The sequence below is a fragment of the Phyllostomus discolor genome, chromosome 4 (genome assembly GCF_004126475.2).
Source record: "Phyllostomus discolor isolate MPI-MPIP mPhyDis1 chromosome 4, mPhyDis1.pri.v3, whole genome shotgun sequence".
NCBI lineage: Eukaryota > Metazoa > Chordata > Mammalia > Chiroptera > Phyllostomidae > Phyllostomus > Phyllostomus discolor.
Genome location: NC_040906.2, coordinates 182,915,764 through 182,938,613, shown reverse-complemented (window position 1 = coordinate 182,938,613; position 22,850 = coordinate 182,915,764). Strand labels below are relative to the sequence as shown.

The 22,850-nt window shown below is 38.5% G+C and overlaps 2 protein-coding genes across 11 annotated transcripts in view; one reads left to right on the top strand and one right to left on the bottom strand.

The window, feature by feature from the left end:
- Window positions 1–2,007, top strand: part of SAMD3 (sterile alpha motif domain containing 3) — a 32,163-nt gene extending 30,156 nt beyond the window's left edge. Inside the window, 3 exon segments of the mRNA XM_028510522.2 lie at window positions 580–751; window positions 1,250–1,332; window positions 1,536–2,007. Coding sequence (XP_028366323.2) covers window positions 580–751; window positions 1,250–1,332; window positions 1,536–1,820 — 540 coding nt within the window. The 3' untranslated portion in view covers window positions 1,821–2,007.
- A 2,021-nt stretch (window positions 2,008–4,028) lies between these two features.
- Window positions 4,029–22,850, bottom strand: part of L3MBTL3 (L3MBTL histone methyl-lysine binding protein 3) — a 97,796-nt gene continuing 78,974 nt past the window's right edge. For all 10 annotated transcript variants that reach the window (XM_036024696.1, XM_028509354.2, XM_036024702.1 and 7 more), the window contains 4 exons: window positions 18,069–18,148; window positions 9,926–10,095; window positions 9,637–9,699; window positions 4,029–5,866 (listed from right to left, as the gene is read on the bottom strand). In XM_036024696.1, coding sequence (XP_035880589.1) covers window positions 5,723–5,866; window positions 9,637–9,699; window positions 9,926–10,095; window positions 18,069–18,148 — 457 coding nt within the window. In that variant the 3' untranslated portion in view covers window positions 4,029–5,722. The remainder of the gene's footprint in view (window positions 5,867–9,636; window positions 9,700–9,925; window positions 10,096–18,068; window positions 18,149–22,850) is intronic.

The following is a 22,850-nucleotide window of genomic DNA, read 5'->3' as shown; positions in this document are numbered from 1 at the left end:
CTGAGTAGAGGGGATGCCATTAAGGTAAGCTGGTTCTGCATCCACCCTGTAGTCAGATATCTTGTGTGTACTTTCTTTCATGGTTTATTTCTACCTGATCTTTCAGAGTCTCTAAAGCTCTCCTTTTTCCTTATCCCCACGGGCACTAAGTTTTGGTATTTTTCAAGGTTTGTCTTCCAAAATGTAAGGTTTCTTCTTTTGCCTCTTGTTGGACCCTGCCAAAACATACAGTGTAGTTTACCTAAAGAACCGTAAGACCCTAGAATTTTAGTTAGGTAACCCAAATGGCTAAAATACGCACATATGCTTTGGAACCCTCATCCAATTGAGTCTGCATCCATGGTTTTCCTTTTGTGGGCTCCAAAGTTGGCCATGTCTGTCACCTATCTTTTCCTATTCACTCCAGGCTTTCATTCTGTTCTCCTCCTCCGTCTTAGGCCTTTACTTCTCCACTAAAGCTACTCAGATGCCTCATACATATTCGAAACTCCATTCAACGTGTAAAATAATCCTAAAGGGTTATTTACTTCCCTTCCATTAGTTTTTTTTTAGTAATCTGGTATCTTTCTCTTCTTTCAGATGTTCAGAGAATTTCAAGTTCTTACAAGAACAGATATTTATAAGAAAACAAGGAACATTCTGGAATCCTATTCAGAAAATATACTGACTTCTTTTCCAGTGGTGGACAACCCAATCAATATCGCCTTGCAAGAAAAAATGAAACAGCACACAGATGAGGACACGCTGAAGTGTTGGTAAACCTGAGAGCAGAGCGATCTGGTCTCGGCTATCTGTGTAATTCAGGGTGACTGGAAAAGTTCTGTTTGGATAAAACGTAAAATTTAGTGAAACAACATGTAGAAAAAAAACTTCTCCAATAGGAGGTTTGGGGTATAAATATAAAGAGCCCATTTGGTACTAGAAAACTATATTTAGGGAACCAATACTCTGTTAATTTCATACCCTAAGTCACAAGGAAAAGCTGGATAAAAATGACCCCGGCCGAGGGACAGATGATAGAATTCTTATCTTCTCCGGGCCGAGATCTAGCAGGGAGAACATTGGATCTTGAAAGTTTTTCAGGTGGAGATGTTGGTAAAAATGGTTGGGCAACGTTGATCTAAGAAGGCTAGTTTGTTCTTTGTAGAAGGTAGTGATTTCAAAAATCTAGATGCTTTATACTGGCTGTGCTCACAACAATTAACATAAGCTTATTTTTACTTGGACTGGAGCATGTTTGCTTTGACAGATATGAAGATGACGGCCGCGTGTTTAGTCCTACCAGAGGTTTTTGGGGATGATCCCAGCCTTTTTGTCACTGTGAATGAGAAGGTACGCAGCATATCACTGATCACGGGTTTGACATTTCCCATCTTATTTGAAGGCAGGCTGGCGCTCTATTCGGAAGCATGTTTTGTCATTTGTACAAATATATGCTAAATTGCAACAAGCTCATTTATTATAATAAGGTGGTTAAATCCAGGCACCTTGTATTATTTCATTATTTTACACATCATACCATCTTCTCTCTTCAGGTGCGAGTGTCTACACCCGTGTTAGAAGTTAAGAACCCTTTCGATACTGACGTCTGTGAATTTTCCTTATATGTAGAAAAAGAGAGGCTCTCAAAAGTGGATGACTGTGTCACGGCCTTGGCCGCTCTCGTCGCGGCCTTTCATGTGTTTGGGATCCAGTGTCCAAGACGACTGTCCCAAACCCTCAACTTCCTGGAAACGCTGATTTTCGACATGCACAGTCCCCATTTTCCTTCTATGAAAGAAAAGGAGAAGGAAGTAGGGTTTCAACGTTCAGTCACTTAATGGCATGCCTAGTGTTTTATCAGAACTGATCTCTGGGACAGCTGCAACTTTATAAAAAATTCTTTGAATTAGGGTTGTGGTAAATATTAGAAAATCATTGTGTCTCAAAGATGTTAATAAATTTAATGCCTTCTGTCTTGAACTTTAGATACTTTGTGAAAATCTGTAATAAAATACTATTTAATTGAAGAGTTGTTTATTTTGAGTTCTTAGGAATTCTATGGTCCAGGTTGCACTTTTATGGGTGCATTAGTTTTTGAAGGACACTACACTACATATTTGCTCAGGACCTTTGGTTTAGGCTATGACCTCGCACTTAACTCAGTATGCCCAACTTTGAAAGACTTAATGCCCAGGAACCACACATTTGGGGGCTGCGGGCTGCCTCCTTGGTCTGAACACTGCTTGGGAACATTTTGAACTTGGAATTTTTAGAAGATGCACATATTCCCCGGTTCCTCTTTCCCCTAGCTGACCTGCGTGGCCTTGGTGTTTCCTTCAGTCACATTTGTTGAGACAAGGGCTGCTGCATTCCTGCAGGCCCCTCACTGCTGGCCAAACCCACAGGCCCTGGTTCTGACCCCCTCCCACCTGTGTCTGTCTGCCAGTTTCCCTCCTGAAACCTGCCTTTGTCTTCTGCTGCCTCCTTCCCTTGAGGAGCAGAACTGTACACCATACCTTCTTGATTCTTACCTTCCCATGTGGCTTCTGGTCTTCCCTGGCCTTGACCTCTGGCATTTGTGTTTCACCTGGTTGCCCCTGAGGCTTGTTTGCGACTTCAAGGCAGACCTAGCTTTTCTCTCCCAGGGCTACTTGGGCACCAGCTGCTAGCTCTCAGGTGACGGCCCTTCTTAGGCCCGCTCTCCAGCCTCTCGCAGGAGTTCTAGTCCTGGTTCCTCATCCGGCCCAGAGTCCCATGTCCTCATTCATCAAAACCATGGTTTTAAGATGGCCCTTGATGTCACTCACCATCATGGCATCAATATTACTTACCAGTTGTGACAGATCAGGTTGGCTTAGTGAAGACGCTTAAGTGTGCTAATACTTGCCACCCAATGTGATAAGCATTTTTTGGATTACTTCATAAATCAATTTTTTAGAAGGTTAAAAGGGATTCATGTAACTTACTGAAAAAAATATCTTGATAACATACATCTCTAGAAATACTGCAAACCACTAATACCTTTCTCTGACCATTAAAATGCTTAAGTCAGTGAGATAAAAGAAAATGCAAGACAAGCTGCCCACCTCTAACCACAATGACTGTGTACTAACTATTTACTTACATGGGAATGGACAGACAGAGTAAAGAACAACTTGGTACATGTCATTTTCCGATGAACTTGTTCCTATTCCACTTTCCATCTCTTCCCTTTCACTAGGATATGCCCTTGGTTCTTTACCAACTTTCCTTCATTTATTCCAATTACCCCCCAACACTTTTTATGTTTCACAATGTCCTATCTCTCCTCTTGCAAATGAATTTACCAAGTCCTGAAAGATTCCCTTCCTCAAAAGTTTCACAGTCTCCATGGCTGAAGTTGAAGGAAAAAGCCTCTCTTTGCTCCTTAGGCTGGGGCGATGGGATGGGGGCTGGTCTATGGGAAACTGCAGGGAAGTCTGGCTCCAAACAAAGAAACAAGTTGACCACGATGGCAGGTTCACATATGCATTATTATCTCTTTTGGTGGTGCATCTATCTCCAGTCCCTGGCATGGCCTGGCCACTGGGTAAATACACTGGACTAACCTAACCTGATTTTGTCTGGAGGCTGACTCCTCTGTATCTAAAAGCTGCACAGTGGCAGCCTGGGCCGTTTCAGTCTGCAGGCAGGTGGCATTTGTTTTGCCCAGTGTTCTCTGAAAAAAAAAATGCCCTTAGTTGGAAAGGTCCTACTAGCATATACTAACATGCTGCTTAGAATGAGATGTTTCCAGGGAGATTTAAGTCTCCTTTGTTATACACTCTTTAAACCAGAAAGGAGAAATCCCCAATGAGTGTAACCCCTACCTGACAGAAGAATATAATTTTTGAATTTTTTTGTCACTCTTCACATTCTCTGGAGCAGAGTGTCACAAACAACCTGAACCCTGCAGTCACCCCACAGCAAGGTAATGCCCACGTACACGGTTCCTGTTTGGTGTTGTTCCTGTTCTCCTTTGCCCTGCCTAGTTGACAAGCCTTTTGAAAAATCATACATACGTAAAAAAGTATCTGCAATTAAGACTTTATTTCATTCATGTCAGATATAACAAGTGCAATTTGAATGTACAAATTCTTAGCAAAACATAAAAAAAGGAAATGAAAACTAACAACAAAAAATTTGTTTAAGCAGACTCATGCAAAGAAATGAACAGAACACTGCAGATGTCACTGACCCTGTATTTACCTTTAATGATGACATACGCAAAAGGCTGCTAATAGACTTCCGAAAGGGGACATCAAAGGAAATTCTACACCAGGAGAAACGAGAGCAACTAAAGACAAGCAGAACCTCCCCCAGAATTCAGACAGCATGCTGCAAACTTACTTTCTACTTTTAAAAAAGACCATCAATAAGTGTTCAATCCTGAAATCAGAAATTACATCCAAAAGCCAATAAAATAATTTACCTTTTTGCCAGAAATGCACACTTGTAAAAGAAACACTACCAGCTATCATTTTATGGGTAATCAAGGGCTTTCATTTAAAGTGCATTTGTATGCTTACATATTGAGGAGAACCCACCGAGAAAGGAATCTCTCCAAAATGCAGGTTCTTGAATAACTGTTTTGGGAAGTCACCTCCCTGATCTGCGAGCATTTAGAATCTTTGTGTCTGCTGGTGGCGCTCCCTCACACCTTGCCTTCTCTGTAAAATCAATAAGCTTTCTCTTCAGCCAACCCTGAAGAACCTTTGGGTTTGGAGAACACGGCAAGATCTGGGACAGAGCTCTTGACGGATTAGTGTTTCTATGAACAGAACAAGCCCTTCATCGATCTCTGAAAATCACCAATTACCTCCAACAATCAGAGAGAAGCTCAAGATAATCTCATAAATAGTTTAAGATCCTTACAAACACCTCCCCCACTCACGTAACTGCATATTCCATGATATCACTGGACTCTACAAGAGTCCAACACACAGGGCATCACAGCGTTGAGACTGATGCCACTCAAATACATCACCTAATTTACTTATGTTTATATATTTTTTTCAGTTCCATTATTTATATACACATTTTTGGTAATTATAATAAAGATGCTGGTGAAAGTAATTTGTTTAACATTTCATAATACGTGCAAAAGCAAAAACACAGATTTAAAGAAAAGTAATTTTTACAACTACTCGGCCTCAACAAACGATGACAAGCAGTTAGGCAATATCATGATTTGCAAAGTTATACTTGGCATAATGTTGCAATTCAAAATATGGCACAGAATTAACAATACAGATAACCATCCCACTGGCTAAACTTAGCCAGGTTTTGACTATTTTGGTTTAGGTTGAAATTTGATTATATAAAAAGATTCCTGAAAGTATTGAAAAAGAAACAGTGTACATGAAAGAGAATTCATCAATGTTTACAAAATGCCAAAAGTTCATACTCTGCCCCATTAACCATAAATAATTAATGAAGTTCCCCTTCACCTCCCACCCCCTAGCCTCAAAAAGATTTACAAAGATAAATTTAGCTCAGTGAACAGAACCGAAAGATGACTGTTGTTAGACAGTACCTGGTTAAAAGCTCAAGCACTTTCATAAGAATTCATATATTGTCTCTGGAGGAATATAAATAATCTGATCGCATTGCTCTGTCGAGTTTTGGAGACTTCTCACTTAGGAGTTATAATTGTCCTTGTGCTTTGAATAAAACATGAGCTTTAAAGCAGAAAGCTGATGGTATTCAAAATTCACCATTTTCAAAGTTCATTGTGAGAGTTCTTCTCTGCAGCCTTGAACATCAGGATAGAATTGAAAATTTTGAGAGCAGGGCCCAGCTTAATGCTCATGATTTTAACAATGTCTGTCTGCGTCATAAGCAGAAATGCTTCTCCATCAATTTGCTGAAATGGGAGAAAAAGACAAAAGATTGCGAATTAACCGGAGGTAGTGTTGTGGGAAATATTTGAAGTTAAATTATCAGCTGTCTTACACACAGCAACACTAAAACAGCACAGACAGGAGTTCATGTGTACAAATGACATTTCCTGATAAACAGATCTTATCTACAACAACACCCCAAATGTGGACTGGGAGCAAAGTAAAAACTCATTCATTCGTCTGAAGAATCAGCTCACAGGAAAAGGGGAGGCACCTACACATCCCAGTGATTCCTCTTATTTAGGTGCTAAGTCAAGAACAATTTAGAAAATGTGGGGCACCTCAAATTCACTTCCCCTCATGACAGGTTTTAGTCTAAAATCAGAGACGAAAATAGGTACATAAATATTTGTGGCTATAAACAGACATTTTAGGCAAACACATCAGCTACATGCACATATATACATTTATATATACTTATAAATACATAAATATATATACATACATAAATTAGCCTTTTATTGAATACCATGAAGAAAAAAATTATGATAACATTTCTAGAGTGGCTACAATTACTCTCCATATGCAGAAAGGCAGCAGTTACTATTAAGGGCAATCAACAGTATAGCTGGAAGAACACAAGACTGGTGTTGAGAGTTGTGGACTCTAGGTTGGTCCTTCCTCTACTTGGGTAACTGTGAGAAACACCGTTTCCCTCTGCGTCCCTTCTGAGACTAAAAGTCTATGCTCCTGCAGAACAGCATGCTTTGAGGTTCCACGAGACACCTCTAGGAAGTCGATGTCTAGTTTAGTGGGCAGAGCAACGGAGTAGAGTCTTTTTATATGACTTTCAGCTCTTGGGGAGTTCTACCATCTTAAAACAGTCACTGCACTTCTCTTTCAGCTTTTTCATTTTTGCACAAAAAGTAAATCACGTGTTTGATTTTTCCTCAGAGTATGCTGGAAACACTGACAACAATGTACTGTTATGGGTTGAACTGAGTCCCTCCCAAATCCCTACGTTGAAGTCCTAACCCTCCAATAACCTCAATATGTGGTCTCATTAGGAAACAGGGTCCCTGCATACAGAATTAAGAGGAGGTCATACTAGATTAGACTGGGCCTGGAATCCAACATGACTGGTGTCCTTATAAAAATGGGAAATCTGGGCACAGAGACAGACACCTACAGAGGGAAGACGGTGTGGAGACAACAAACGCCACCTGTGATCCAAGGACAGAAGCCTGCAGCAGGTCCTTTCCCACGGCCCTTGGAATAAGGAACCTCCCTTGTCAAACCCTTCTAGCCTCCAGACTTGGGCAACCATACATGTCTGCTGTTGAAGCTACAGGCTTATGGTGTTTGCCACAGCAGCCCCAGCAAACAAATACTACTCAACATTCTGTAAGCAGTTCACTAGCAGGTAGAGGCAGATATAATTAAGTAGCTATTTCTTAAAATTTCCCTTTATCCTCAAAAACACCCCCCACAAAACCCTGTAAATCTAAACTGCCCATATACTTAATCAGCAAGAACTACAGTCATCGTATACCACTTCAATAATAATTATGTATTAAGTTACTACTTCTCAACAATGAAACACACTGCTGTCTTTGAAGAGAAGGAAAGACACTCCGATGTTAATTTGAGTGTAAGATGTGTTAAGTGGCAGGTATGAGAAATGGTCCACTGTGTTTTGGCATCATTTGCTCTGGTCTCATTTGCTTGTGCTATGACAGCCTTCTGATAAAGCAAGGCCAAGCAGAGGGGCAGATCTAATAACACTTCACTCAACCAAGAAAGACCTTAGCAAAATGAATGGCCTGAGAGAAACCTTCTAAATCATGAATGAAAATGTCAGCTACCGGCCCAGTTCCTAAGGAGCTCACTACAAAGGCTGAATTGTTTTATTAATAACCTTGGGCTCTGTGGAATGTCCTTCTGAGACTATGTCAGAGTTTAACGTGACAGATGACTGATGGAAGTACCATTCAGAGCACAGTAAGGCTGGGATCTGAAAGCTAGGTGTGGAATAAAGTTTTGGTATTTGGTATATTCGTGGTCACACTGGAAAGGAAAAAAAATCATCTGAGGCTAATGCCAGTCTATTACATACAGGCTGCTCTGATGCACAGCCACAAGGACAGACCTCAACTGGCAGGAAGCAAACCTAATTGAGAAAAGTACTTTCTAAGAACAGTGATCACTGCAATGTATTACTGGGTTTACTTTTTGTTTGTTGCTTTTGTAATATGTATTATTAAAAAAACAAGGAGGAGGATGACATGGAGGCTGCGGGCTCCCACCTTCCATGCCATCCCTCTTCCCACTGCGCACACGGGTTCTTTTCCAGTGCTGTAACTCTGCAAACCACTGCAGCATGCCCTTCGGGTGCCTTTCTCAGGATGTAAAAATGTGAGTATACTCACATACTAAAAACTAAATAAACATCTATTATGTTCCAAACACTCTTCTTGGGCTTGGATACACAGCAAAGGAAAAAAAAAAAAACAGATCACAAAAACAAGCAAATAAGCAAATAAAAATGCCTCATGGAGTTTAAATTCTAGTACTGGGGGACCGACTGTAAGCAAAAAGCATAATAAGCAAATTAATTAAAAGTAATTGATAGTCATTAATTCTAAAAGGTGGTTAGTGCTGTGGGGGAAAAAACAGCTGGTTGAGGAGTGAGTGGGCAGTTGGGATGGAAACTAACCGAGAGTAGTCGACAAAGACACTTAGGAGGAAGAAAAGAAACTCAAAATATGAATAATTTTCAATTAAAGATCAACAAGAAAGAAGATAAAACATTAGTAAGAACAGAAATCAGAGAAACGGTGTTGGAAATCAGATCCCTGTGCATTTCAACAGGCATCCAACTAAAGCAGGCAGGACAGCTGAGCGTGTAATGGCACGGGAGACCCGGAGCTGGACTCTCAGCTCTCTTGACGGGCCTGCAGTGTTGCTCCTGATTGAGGTGTGTGATGCTTAACAGTTGACGGCAAACACAGGAGCAAACACGCTGTATACACTTATAAACTGCAGGCGGCAGATGTTGGAGGAAAGCCTTCTCAGATTAAGATCTAAGGGCTGACTGACTGTTCTGGGAGGAGCCGACAGGCAAGACAGCATTATTTCTAGTGCAGCACAGCCCGAGTTCCTTTTTGTTTTAATGCTCCATCCATATAGGTGATATCATCATTAATCATCCTTCACACTGAAGTTCTGGACAAGGAGATGAGAACAATTAAAAAATAATTTTCCAACAGCTGACTGTAATGTGTATCGGTTATTAAAAACATTACTGATAAATATATAAGATCTGAAGGATCATTTTAATAAGGATAATAATAGGACATATAGGCATCAAATGGATTAGTTAATCTTGGTGCCATTAAAATCATGTTTGAAAATAAGATAATGGGAATGAATTTCCTTGTACTAGAAATAAACTGGTATTTCCTTTTTTGGTTCCTTTCTCTGCTATAACTATATAAATGCATGTTATTAAGTTTTATGTTCATTTTTATTTAGTTTTTTTAAAAATAATGAGTCTAGTGCTATTGCTTTGGGGCATCATAAAGTGGTATAAACATTTCCTTTGCATCTAATCTCACAAAGACATCCTTATACAACTTATTAATGCTGCTTGTTAGACAACTCTCCATCCGTCTGTCAGTTACAACACAACCCGTCCTTTTCCTCCCCTGCCAAGGCAGAGATTTCACCCTTCACTGCACGTCGGTGCTCTGATCCCATTAAATCACATACTGCAATGTAGTGGAACACTTACTTCATCCTTAAATACCTTTCCATGTTCTTCACACCCAGGTAAGCTCTGGATGAATTCTGATACCTGTCAAAAATAAGATCAAAATTCCAGTTTAAAAGTAAGTCAGAAACTCAATGCTCAAACAGGTTCCAACTGTTTAACCTACATGTTCTAGTTATTTCTCTCTGAATAACTTCTTATCTTTCAGAAGAAAAGACCATCCCACCCCCACCCCCATTAATGTGTTCACTCCTCCGGCCAGTAGCACTCCTACAGCTGGCCCCTGGCAGGCAGAGACAATAAGATATACCTCATCTGTGCTCCATTTGGAAACTTTACTGGCAGGGATTCCAGCTACAGTTGGCAGAAGTTTGCTCTGCTGCTCCCAGCGCAAGGGCAGACATGGAATTGGGGACTTAAAGGACAGAAAGACAGCCGACCGACGCTGTGCCTGCTGGACGCTGGGCTCTTCCCGGGCACCTGGTTGATTGAAAAGAAATGGGAAATTACTCTCTGAAAAGCAGCAAAAAAAAAAAAAAAAAAAAAAGTCCTCAAAGCCATGCATCTCCCCCAAATAATGGGCATTGGTTCATTTCAACATTATAGTCCTTGAATAATTATACTCTCCTGTGTTCTTCACTGAAGGTCACCTGAAGGTGACCAGAAGACACAATCTGTACATGTTTGCTACATCACCCACTGAAGACACTTGTCATTCTGTCATTCAATGTTTCAGGTAAGAAATTTCCCTTAGAGCTTAATGGCAAGGAAAACAACTCTCAGCTTTGGAAACTGTATTTGTTTCCCTTGTTCGCCTTTCAGCTCTGAATGCTCAAGTTTGACTACTGTGTGTGGGCTGTTCTCTTCTTTTATCTCAGTCCTGTTTTGGTCTTTCAATTTTAATCACCTTGACTTCTGAAATAGCCAACTCAACTTTTTTGAAATGGGACATTATTGCAATAAAAACAACAGGATGGCAAATGCTTTTGTCATTTTTCATTTGTGCAGATCAAAATTAAACTACAGAATATTCTATTTATAGGCTAGATCTTCTGGATCCAAGCCTAGTTTACTATTGCTCTCCTGAAAGAATCATTTTTTAGCAAATGATTTTACATCCTTGGGACTGTTAAGAGTTTGTCAATAATGATCTCCTTAAGGTCCTTTTGAACAAAAATCTTTTCTAGAAACTTACTTAAAGCCCATGAGAAGAAAGGCACCTTCCCCACATGTATTCTCCCCTTCACACCAGCTGAGCTACAATGCTAACTCATCAAAAAGGAAAAAGGACTCATGGACATGAACGACAGTGTGGTGACTGCTGGGGGAAGAGGGTACACGGGGACTAAATGGTAATAAAAAAAGGTTAAATTAATATAAAGAAACTTTATAATACCTAATAATGAGAAACAGTATAGTGCACAGTCATAATATTCATTATGTTTATAAACACATCAATCTACTCAGACTAATATTCAATCAAATAATCACTATTTTTCTTAAAAAAGCTTTTAGTGAAACATATACATAAATAAGAGATAGACAGACAGACACAGAACCTTCAGGTCATACAGAGGAGGCATAAGGGTCATGATGTTTTAGTAGAAAAGAGGTCTGAAAGAAAACCTTTGTATGCCAAATTAGGAGACCAAAACCCATGCAGAAATCAGACCAGGGCCAGCTAAAATGTAGTTCAGCCTTAGGATACAGTACCACTAAGATCTCTGGCCCTGCAAGCCATAAGATATCACAGGGTATGAGGAATACCCTGAATAACAGCGGAATGGTCTGGACTGATCAGACTGCACCTTCTGGTGTGATAAAAAATGTCTCCCACCCCGGCTGATGTGACTCGTGGCCTGAGTGCTGGCCTGCAACCAAAGGGTTGCCAGTTCGATTCCCAGCCAGTGCATATGCCTGGCTTACCATCCAGGTCCTCAGTTAGGGGTGCATGAGAGGCAACCACACATTGATGTTTTTTGCCCTTTCTTTCTCCCCCTCCCTTTCTCTAAAAGTAAATAAAATCCTTAAAAAAAAGTCTCCCACTCTTATCACCATCAAGCTAAAGAAAGTAGAAAATACTTAATGTCTGAGAAAGCTTTGGGAAAAGTGTTCGCTCTCACCTGAAACAGGTTCCCCTGAGTTATTATCCTTTAATTCAGCAATTCCCAGTCTAAAAGATCATTTCAAGGAACTACTTAAGCATGAATGCTAACAATCATCTATAAGAAAGTCTCTGCTAGGTACATAATTGTATCAAAAATGAAGACTGTATGTTCCAGCTTCTCCTGCAGGTAGACTGGCCATATGACTAATGGGATATGAACAGAAGTGGTATCTGCAACATCTTGGAAGCACCCTTAAAAGGGTGAGAGTACTTCACGTGCCCACCACCACTCGCTCATCCTGCCTTCCCCTTCTTACTGGGTAGAACACTAACTGAATGGCTAGTCTACCAGAACCGCTGTCGAGCAAGATACAGCCTTGGGAACAGACAATGCAAAACAGAGCAACAAGGTCGATGGAACCTGATTTCCTGATACTGTTGAGTACCATTAAATCCTGGAGTACCTACTTTTGAACTTCCTCTATGTGAGAGAAAAATAAACTCCGCTAACCCACTTATATGTATTTTATGTCACACGCACACAAATCTCATTCTAATCACCACTAAGGTTTAAGGCAATAGTGCTTGTAATAGAGACAGAAAACAACTAGTTTTGATAATCAATAGATTGGTTCATTAAATGATACTATACCCATCTACAGAGGCCAAGTTTAATATTATTTTATAATTAGTATTTTTATGCAAAAATGCATACAATATGATACAGTTAAAAACTGCAGGTATATATAACATTTCATATATAAATTGTCCAAAACTTAGATATTAAAATTTAGATAATTTATTATAACACATTATAATTTATTTATTATAATATAAAATTTATTATATATGAATTTATTATAATATAAAACCAGGAGCTGATATTAAATAAACTCCTTATTGCTACTCAAAAAATAACAACAACAAAAAAATAGAAACCTCACTTTAATGACTTGGGAAACAATTAATGCATTTTTGGAATTAAAACATCATGAATTTCTGGGCTTCTTTAATATTGGAAGCAAGAAAATATTAAGTGGCAGTAGTGTTAAGAGAGAGAACTCTGGATCTTTGTATGGCTTTACTGCTATTTCATCTCTCTGGACAACTATCAGATGCGAATGTATTCCTATGCTGACACTTGCAGAATGGATAGTGCAGGTCTGCCTCTAATGTTTGTGGTTACTATTTACTACGTGGAAATTGTTCACTTGCAACCACTTATTCAGCACTCACAATGCATCAGAAACTGTGGAGGCCTATGTTGATGCAGTGTACCTCTACAGACTTTCTTGATATAAAGTAGATAATAATGTAGTTTTCCCTAAGCAGAAATTTGCAAATACAAACTTGCTCACCATGTTGTCTCTCAATTATGGTTGAGAGAACAGGTGTTCAAATTCTTGTTTAGCTTAGGGTTAGGAAAAAGACAAGTGGAAGAGTGACTCCCACAATTAAACATTTCTGATACAGGCGATCCTGAAAGAAAAAGCTGCCAATGCTTCATGTAGAATCAAGACAGTAAGTCTTCAGCGTGAGGAGCACCATCTAAAGCAAACTTGAAGTGTCTCAGGAGGAAGATGTCCTCACCACCATGGAGGAAGAGAACCTGCTTCCCACAGGACAGCTCCCAACGGGGGCCCAGCAGGAGCACTGCGTGGTGGGCTGCCCACGCAGCACAAGTGGCCGGGGGAAGGAGAAGAACCCATCGTGTTCCCTGCTCTGTTCAGACTCAGATCTCCCAAGATCTGACTATTTCCAAGTCAGAACAACCCTAAGTTGACAAGCCACAGCCGCTGACTTCTTCTCATGACTCATCACCATCCCTTTAAGCCAGTGACAGAAATGAAACCAGAATGTCTAACTGCCTTGTTTTGTTTTAGTTTCAAAACAATGCTCAGAGGCAGCTTTCCCCTGAGGTGAGGAAACCGAGGCCGGACATGCAGGAAGCCACACTGCGAGAGAGGCATCAGAAAATGACTCTGGATCTTTGGCCTCCTACTACAAAATAATGGGGCCATGGTCAAGAGGGTGAGTTCAGGAGTCCGAAAGATTCAAGTCCCTGCTCTGTCACCGACCAGCTCTATGATCTTGGCTAAGTCAATGTAACAAGACTGTTGCAAAAATCACATGGTATTTTAAAAGTGCTTATCCCAATGTCTGACATATGGTGAAGACTCAGCAAATGGGAGAAATTATTCCTGTCTTGAAAGAAAGGCCCATCACTCAAAGTGTATTGCATGTTACAAAGGCAAAAATGAAAAGGAGTCAATCAGTAACCCTTTAAGGTTAATATTCTGAGAGCCTATAAAAATGCTCTCATTGTAAGGCAGAAAAAGCCAGAAGAAATGGAACACATCTGTCTACTAAAAAAAAAAAAAATTAAAAGGAGTTACTAACTGGTGACTAAATATAAAAGGGTGAACAGTAACAGTGATTGGGTAAAGTAAATGGATCGTAGCATGAAAAAAATGTAGATAAAATTAACTCCAAGATACTTAACTCGGGCATGAAAGATACTGGAAGGCCAATTCAAGGGTAACAACCAAAATAACAAATTCCTATGGAGATAAAAAGCAAACCTGATTTTTCAAGTGAGAATCTAGTACATTACAAAATGGAATTCAATTCTTTCTGTATATCAGCCACCCACGACAGAGAATGCATTCATGAGAGAGAAAACAAAACTATACTTTTCCCAGGAATATGAGTTTAAATTTGAAGAACACGCCAATGTAGGAACTTAAAGGAAAGTATAAACAACTACTGTAAAAATTCATCTTAAAGTTAGTGAATAGATTTGACAGAGCAAGAGGCTGAGGGAGATATTTTGACTTGAGAAACATATCTAGAACATCACAAAATACCTAGTTGTTAAAATATCACCCTTGTAGTACTTCTCTAAGATCTAGCAACTGAGGGTGGTGACTCATGGTACAGCTGGCAGATTCCAAAATCTGCTCCAGAACTAAGAGCAGTGTTTGTTGTAATTTGTCCATGTACTGTTGGCTGCCAAACCAATTGTTACATATTTTGAATGTCATCCCTTGGCTCTACCCCAAGAATAACAGGTATTAGCACTCAGAGAGAGAGAACAAATGGAGCAGGAGTAATAATCAAAATTTTAACTGAAGGAAGTTTTCTTTTTTAAATAAAAAAGACCTGGGTCTAAAAAAAAAATCGAGAGCTCATGACATCTCAGACAAAATTATGAAAAAAGACTGAATTTGGGAACCAGGTTCATTGTTTGCAACTGAAAAGATCAGAATGAATTAGGTTACCCTGTTTTCCAGTTCTGTTTTATTTTTCTTAAAGGCAAATCAGAGACCAAAGAACAGGGGGGTGGCAGGGGGAGGGGCGCAGTGGATACTGTGGGTGCCACTCAAACTGCCCTTCAGAGCTAAAATATTCCTTCTCAAAGTACAGGCTCAAAGGCCTGGTTCTCCTGCGCTAATTCGGGCTTTCACCCTGAGCTCCTCATGGGACAGACTGAGGCCTCTGTTACAACGGGATCACAGCTCCCCTTCTCATTCTGCTCAGTCCTGCCGCTCCCTCTCTCACAGGCCTTGCTCCCGGGGCCTCGGGAAACCTGCACACAACACTCTCAGGGAGTGGTTCCCCATTTCCCAATCTAAGATAGCGGGTCAGGGCTCTGTTGGAAACTGAGAGGTGGGTGACAGGAAGAACTGACACCTCCACCTATGACCTTCGATCCAAGCTACCCCCAATGTCAGCAAGACACCGTGGAAGAGTCCCAGATTCCGTAAGAGCTTGTTCGAAACTGAAGGTCCACGGGGTCCAGGAACAAACATGTAATAAAATAAACTATAGTAACATCAGAAAGATTTGGATGTAACATCCAAATCTTTTCCACACAAAATAAAACTGGAAGAATTTTTCAAAAAAATAAAGGTAATTTAAAACTAAGAAAGAAGTTAAATGAGAGCTAACAAGGGTAACACAATTCCACTACAGATAAAATTAATTTATAAAAGTTTTATACAAAATATTTCAAAAGCTGAACAAGAAAGCTATCAAACTCATTTTAGGAGGCTAAAACTGGATGAGATATTAATAGCTAAATCTCATTTAGAAAATTCTTAAAGCAACTTATTGTATGCAGTTCCCTTTCACTAGCAGAAAAAATAAGGCGGTAATTAAAGTATGCAAATTGACCTTTGTAGGTGAGATAAATAATTAAAAATTATATATAAATCCTAGTAATGTTTCCAGAATAAAAAAGAATAGAAGAAATAATAATAAAACAAAAAGAATAACAAAACAAAAACTCAGGCTATCTGAATCAAGAAAAATAGAATAAAAATATACAAAGTTTGAAAAGCTAAAACTACCATGAAAAAAGAGCACCTTTCAAATCACGTTAGTAAACCTGAAATTCTCCATTAAATAGATTGTTTTCAGGAAAATAATGATCAAAATCAGCTCAGCAAAGAAAAGTTGAATAGATCACCAAGTCTGAAAGAGAACCTGAAAGGGTTATCAAATTAATGCTTCCTTAGAAAGTTCAGAGTCTACATGTGGACAGAGAGCAAGCATTGGTTTCCAGGAGGAAGCATGGCAGGGCAAAGGGCAAAAAGGAGATTGAAAGGTACACATTTGCAGTTATAAAATAATAAATCACGGGGATACAATGTACGGCATAGGGAATAGAATCAATAAGATCATAACAGACTCATTATGTAATGTATATACAGGTATTAAGTTACTGTGATGTACACCTGAAACTAGTATGTTGTATATCAAGAATAGTTTAATAAAATAAAAAGGTTATTCAGCCATAATGAAGCCAATAAAAAACAAAAAAGAAGTTCAGAGTCTAGAAGATTTTGCTATGAATCCATCGGAAGTTTCATAATCGGCAATTCCATTCAATAGACACTTATTCCACACTACTACTACTACATATCTGATTTTCATAAAGTAGTAATTTAAGACTAATTTAAAAGTTCTAGCCACGGCTGTCTTTAGTATGTTTGGCGGTATTTAATGTAGCGCTGCATACAAACCCGCCAGGTGGCCACGGTTTGTGTTCCTGCCCTGCTGCCTGCTGGCTGTAATCCTGGGCATCTCACTGAGCACCTCTCAGTGCGTCTGCTTCCTGCTCTGTCCAGAGGGGTGGTGACGGCAGCTCCTCAGAGGGCTCTTACAGGAGGGAGTAAGTGCAGCAACACTTGCAATTTGCTTAAAACAATGCCTTGCACACAGGCAGTGTTATGCAAGGGTTTGATTATTTTAAATGTTTCTGGTATTTAAAAAGGAAGAAAAACATTTAATTTATGAAGGTTTTTTATCATCCAGATCTATCGTGTTCTTAAATAAAGGCTGCGTCCTGTCTTTGTGAGTGGTGGTTTGGACCACAGACGACAACGACGACGATGACTACTCCTCCATGCAGCTTCAGCCACTGGTGCATCTATTCCTGAGGACAATCCAATGATGACCATGACAATACAGGTACTAATACTACATCAACTTGACAAAACAGAGGAGGAAACTGTGCCCAAAGCCAGCCGCACACTCAACTGGTAGAGCTGAGCTGAAAATGAAGGCTGTGGTCCAAACCACAAACTTTTAAATTAATCTTAAATTACTGCTTTATGAAAATCAGATATGAAAATCAAAGTATCCCTGATGGTATAGTTTATTACAGGAAGACAATCATTAGGTGCTGTTCACAAATCTTATGTGATAATCTGAACCAAAAAATGCACACGAAGAGCAAAGGCCTTAGGGACAATCATTAAATCATAATCGGGCCAACACTTTCTTATAAAAAATAAATAATAATTATAGACCTGTGGATAAATTATAAATACAATCTATACTATGATTAACAGTAATTATGACTTCACTGCTTAGCTAAGCCACTGCAATACCTTGTTAGCAAAGATGTTAAGAGCCATTATTTTCTCCAGTACAACTAAAAACATTCAAGTGATTTTCTGTTCATCTGTGGTATTAAATTAAAACCATATTAATTTTATTTGGATCTCAATACACATCCTTAGATGAGTCTAAAAAATGTAAAGCAAGTCACATCAAGAATACCAAAGAAAATGTAATGCAAAGACCAAACTGAGTATCATACCCAAACTTTACATATGACATGGAACACACATGTGAAATAAACTGTAAGTACAGGTAAGTCTGTATCATGATGAAATACGTACTAAATTTATCCTTATTAAACTTTACTGTCTGTGAGAATGGAACAGACAACCAAATGGAGTTTATCTTTAATGTAAGGATGACTGCCAGATCCAGGGAAGTTTTGATTGTTGGGTATGACTAGTAATATCCACCAATAAAACGAGATTATGCCTACCTCTGGCTTCATGCGGTGTCTTCACTTCACTTTCTGTTCTCTCTTCACGGTCTTCTTTGACATCATCAGCTTGCTGGTCTCTGAAAAATAACAGGCATTTCAATATTTTATAATAGAAACACCTTAAATGGTTTAACACTGCATCTCATCAACTGCTTTTTTAAATTTAAGAACAAATAGTACCCCTAAAATGTTAGAATTTTTAGTTCTACTAAGAAGCAATGAATGCTAATAACATCTAAATGTCCATTTCCTCCTTATCAATTTTCATTCACTGTTCAGAAAAGATATTTTAAAGCTAAGAATGGTGTTAAGATTATTCTGAGAAATGTAGTTATTGAATAATTCAACTTCAAATTGAGACATGTATTCATGAGGAATTCTACTTGTACTGTTTGATAAGACGATTTGAAGAAAGAGAATGCTTTGAAAGTCCACACCATTTAATCAATTCACTGTACAACTCAGCTCCAGGACCTGGGGTTGAGGCTGAGATTGGCTCGGGAGAATCAAACTCAATTCCAGGAAGCTTGGCCTGGCTTAATCAGGTCAGATTCATAGGCTGAATGATCCCACCTCTTTGAGACCAAGAATGATTTAATGCTAATTTAAACATGACAAGGATGCTCTAAAATGGGATGGACTTATTACAATCTTACTTCATAGTTTTACCCTTAAGTCAGGGACAAAACTGGCTTTAAAGAGAACCAGGCAAGCTACTTATATTTTCTTTAATTTTTTAAAAACTAAATTTACTGGGGTGACATTGGTTTATAGGGTCATACAGGTTTCGAGTATACAGTTCTATGATACATGATCTGTATGTTCATTGTGTGCCTACCATTCAAAGTCAAGTCGGATAATTTGATTTTGGGTGGTCGGTCCTTACATTTTCTTTAAAGCTAAATTTCAGGGATTTAACATTTTCAAGCTAATCTATTCCATTTTCAGAGTTCAAAATAAATTTCACTTCGTCATTTCCTGAGGCTGTGTAGGTTATGATGCTGGTCCACACACCTCAATACTTTATAATACGCTGTATTCATGTTCTGTTGTTTCATAGGTGTTGATACCTTTACAAATATACCCTGAGTTTCTTGAAGACCCAGACACACTTCTGGTAATTTTTTTAAAAGGGAAAATACATTTGAAACCAAATATTCCAACAAAATATAAAGGAACTTTATAGTCTTAATTATAAAGGCATTAGTTTATTCTGTATTTGGAATAATAATGTAACACAATGATGCTAACAGAGTAAGCATGCAATAAATGTTCACGTCTTAGCAAGACCATTTCTGGGGACACATGAAATTTCACTGGAGTCTGAGCTCCCTGGCTTAGTCAAACTGAAAACAACTTATAACAACTGCAGAAGAATACTTGCTTACTTAATAGTGGGGAAGAATCACTGTTTTATGCAATAAAAACTTTTTTCTCAAGAGAAACCAATTAAATGACTATGAAGGCTTTCATTCCACAGTAAAAATGGAGGTATAGTGAAAACAAATATAAGAAAATCACTGATAATTGGAGAAAGAACATCAGTTGAGATGACTGGAGAACTATGTCCTCTTTGTAAAACCAGTGCTGAAATAGACTTGGTAATTTCATGCTAAAATCATCTGACTATGCCAAAATTAGCTTATGTAATTTTCTGAACTTGTTTTATATTAAATTGGAAATAATATTCTTTGAATCCAAATGATATTCTTTAAGATAAAAGGCAAAAATAGTCTTAGAATTTTTTGTATATTTCAGTTTTATGATCAGAATTGTCCATGGATAACTAAGTTACATTTTTGCAGTTTTATTAAAGCATATAATTCCTCTACAAGTAACACTTATTAAAAGAAAGGCATGAGACCTAAGTATGAGGAAAGCTCTTTTGTATTCCTATGCCCAAATACGATGCCATTCACTTATTTTATAAAATATAAGAGAAGGCCCATTTTCTGGGAGGGAAGACACAGAAAAGGAAAATAAGTTCTTTGCTCCAAAACATTTCTTCATGCCTGTGTCTGCCATAATCCATCCCCAAAGGAAAGCAAAAGGAAAGCTAAATGCTCTTGTATCTATATTGCTGCATTACTGAAGCATGCGGTTTTTACTTTTCCCATTTTAACTCACGATATTTCATTAAACTGAGCACATATAGACTTAGGAATATATAAACACGGATATTTGTTTTTACCAAACACAATTCAAATAAAGGACTCCGTAAGAAATGTGTGCCAAATGTTTTATTTCCAATTAATATATGGGTTCTGCTAATTCCTTAAAATTAAAAGTGACTAAGCCCCTTGGAGTTCCGCATGATGTCTGCTTAGCTGGACAGCGGGAGGGGTGTGGCGCACCTGAGCAGTCTGTTACAACAGGCATCTCGAAATGGACAGATGAACAGAACCATTCAAGTGAACAGGATCCTAACTGACACATCCAGAAATGTGGAAGCAGTTACCAATGAGGAAAGTTAACATTTTTAACACACATTGCACCCCAAACTTACTGACCTCTTCACATGTACAATATTTAATGACAATTTATAGGGTAAGTATAATACCAGGTCTTACTAATGCCCAACTCCACAATTAGATTCAGTGATTATTTGTTTTTTTACCCTTGTGTTTTTCCAGAATATAGTACATACCCTTGTTACATGAAGTTAAAGGGAATGTGCCTTTTGTGCCATAATCTTATTTTCAAATTATCTTTTGATAAGGTCAGGAATGAAGAATCTGACTCATTAATCTTATTTGTTTTATATTTTATTTAAAGTAAAAAATTCCTCAATTGGACAACCAGTATTTCTCTCTCATGTAAATTAGGAATTTCACTGCCAGTTCTATTTGAATAGGTACTGTGATGGATTTCTTTTTCTATACAAAAATGAAATCCTTGATCTAGCATTCCAACTTCCTCAGCAAAAGTTATTCTGGCAGCACAATCTTCCAAACACAGACAAAATATGTTTATATTGGAATGTCAAAACTCCAGGATAATATTATAATACATTCTGGAACACAGTACAAGATAGGTTTCTAGACAGGTTTTTTTTCCCTCCAAAAATGGCAACCAAAAATATTTTAAGTTGTGTTTTAATATTATAACTTTGCTCTACATAAAAACTTCATCTTTTCTTGATCAACATTTTTCATTACCAACAATTTCACTTAGTAAGGGAATAAAAGCTGATGAGGCACAGGGATAGTGAATTATAATATGGGAAAAGAGCCCAGCAGTGGTTATACATATGGACTTTTTTAAAAAAAGTTTCATTTATTTTCTAGAGAGAAGGGAAGGGAGGAAGAAGGAGAGGGAGAGAAACATCAATGTGTGGTTACCTCTCACGCACCCCTCACTGGGGGGGACCTGGCCTACAACCTAGGTTATGTGTCCTCACTGGGAATCGAACCAACAACCCTTTGGTTGGCAGGCCAGCACTCAATCCACTGAGCTACACCAGCCAGGGATATACATATGGGCTTTAAAAGTGAGATTCAAATTTCAGCTCTGCTACTTAATATTCTGGTGTGACCTTCAGCAAGTTACTTAACTTTCCTAATTTACAACTGCGTCTTCTATAAGACAAGGATAATAAATCCTTCACCTCACAGGAATTTTGAGGACTCAATAAAATAATGTATAGATAAAGTGCTTAGCACACAGCCAAACACATAAACAGGAACATGATAAATGGCAGATATTACTATTTTAAAATTATTTGTTTTGGGATAAAATTATCTACTCATAACTGTTTTCTTTTAGGAGCCAGACTGCAGTCAGACTATCTGGGTTATAGTCTGGGTCTGTGAGAAAGAGAGGTTCAGTGTTTAGGATGGGGGTGTAATAACAACACCTACCCCACCATCAGGCGTTATGGGGATTAAATGAGCTAACACAGCTAAAAGCACCTTGAAAAAGTGCCTGGAATACAGCAATTTCTCTTAGGATTTTAGAAATTTCCAAGAACCAACTTATTTCAACATTTCTTTTGCTTGGACTGCAATGTAATCATAACTAAAATCTTACTTGAGAATATTCTTGAGGCTTTTAATTAAGACAGTGGAATCCACTCAAATGGAAAAATCTATTCTTTATGAGTCAGCATTCTCTCTTTCTCTGTAATTATGTGTCAGGCTTCAGATGTCTGACTATCTTACTCTAATTATGCTATGTGGTAAACATTAGCCAAACAAACACAAGAAGAGTAAATACCATAGTAGCAGGATAGCATCTGAATGCAAATAACTGTATTTCAGACCTCTTTTTTTCATTGAAAAGCAATCCCTAGCCAATTATGTTTCAATCACATTCAATTTGTTAAAAAAACATATACTGAAACAGTATGAAACAATCAATGACTTTCCTTCATTGTATAGATTTACCCTACCATCTCTAAATTCAACATGAGCTTGGCCTGTCTCATAATCGCTTGAAATAACCCCACCTCTTTGTAGAATAGCTTATTCTCCTCTATTCTCATCGGGGCTTTGTCAGAACTGAACAGGACCTGTGCTCTCCAGTAACAAGTGGGGACACAGCGAGTGCAGTGGGAGCTACAAATCATGCAGTGTTTTCTGTTCGGAACATTAAAAGGATGTCTCTTTGCATGTCCCCAGCATTTCTTCCCCTTAATTCTGGGCTGAGGTCACGCTCAGGTAAACGCTCAGAGAATGAGAATCTCAGTCAGGGTTGTGTGTTAGAGAAATCCTAAAAAAACGTATTTGAACTGTGCCTTAAATCACTCCTGCAAATGGAGAAGGGACTCTGTTGGAACAG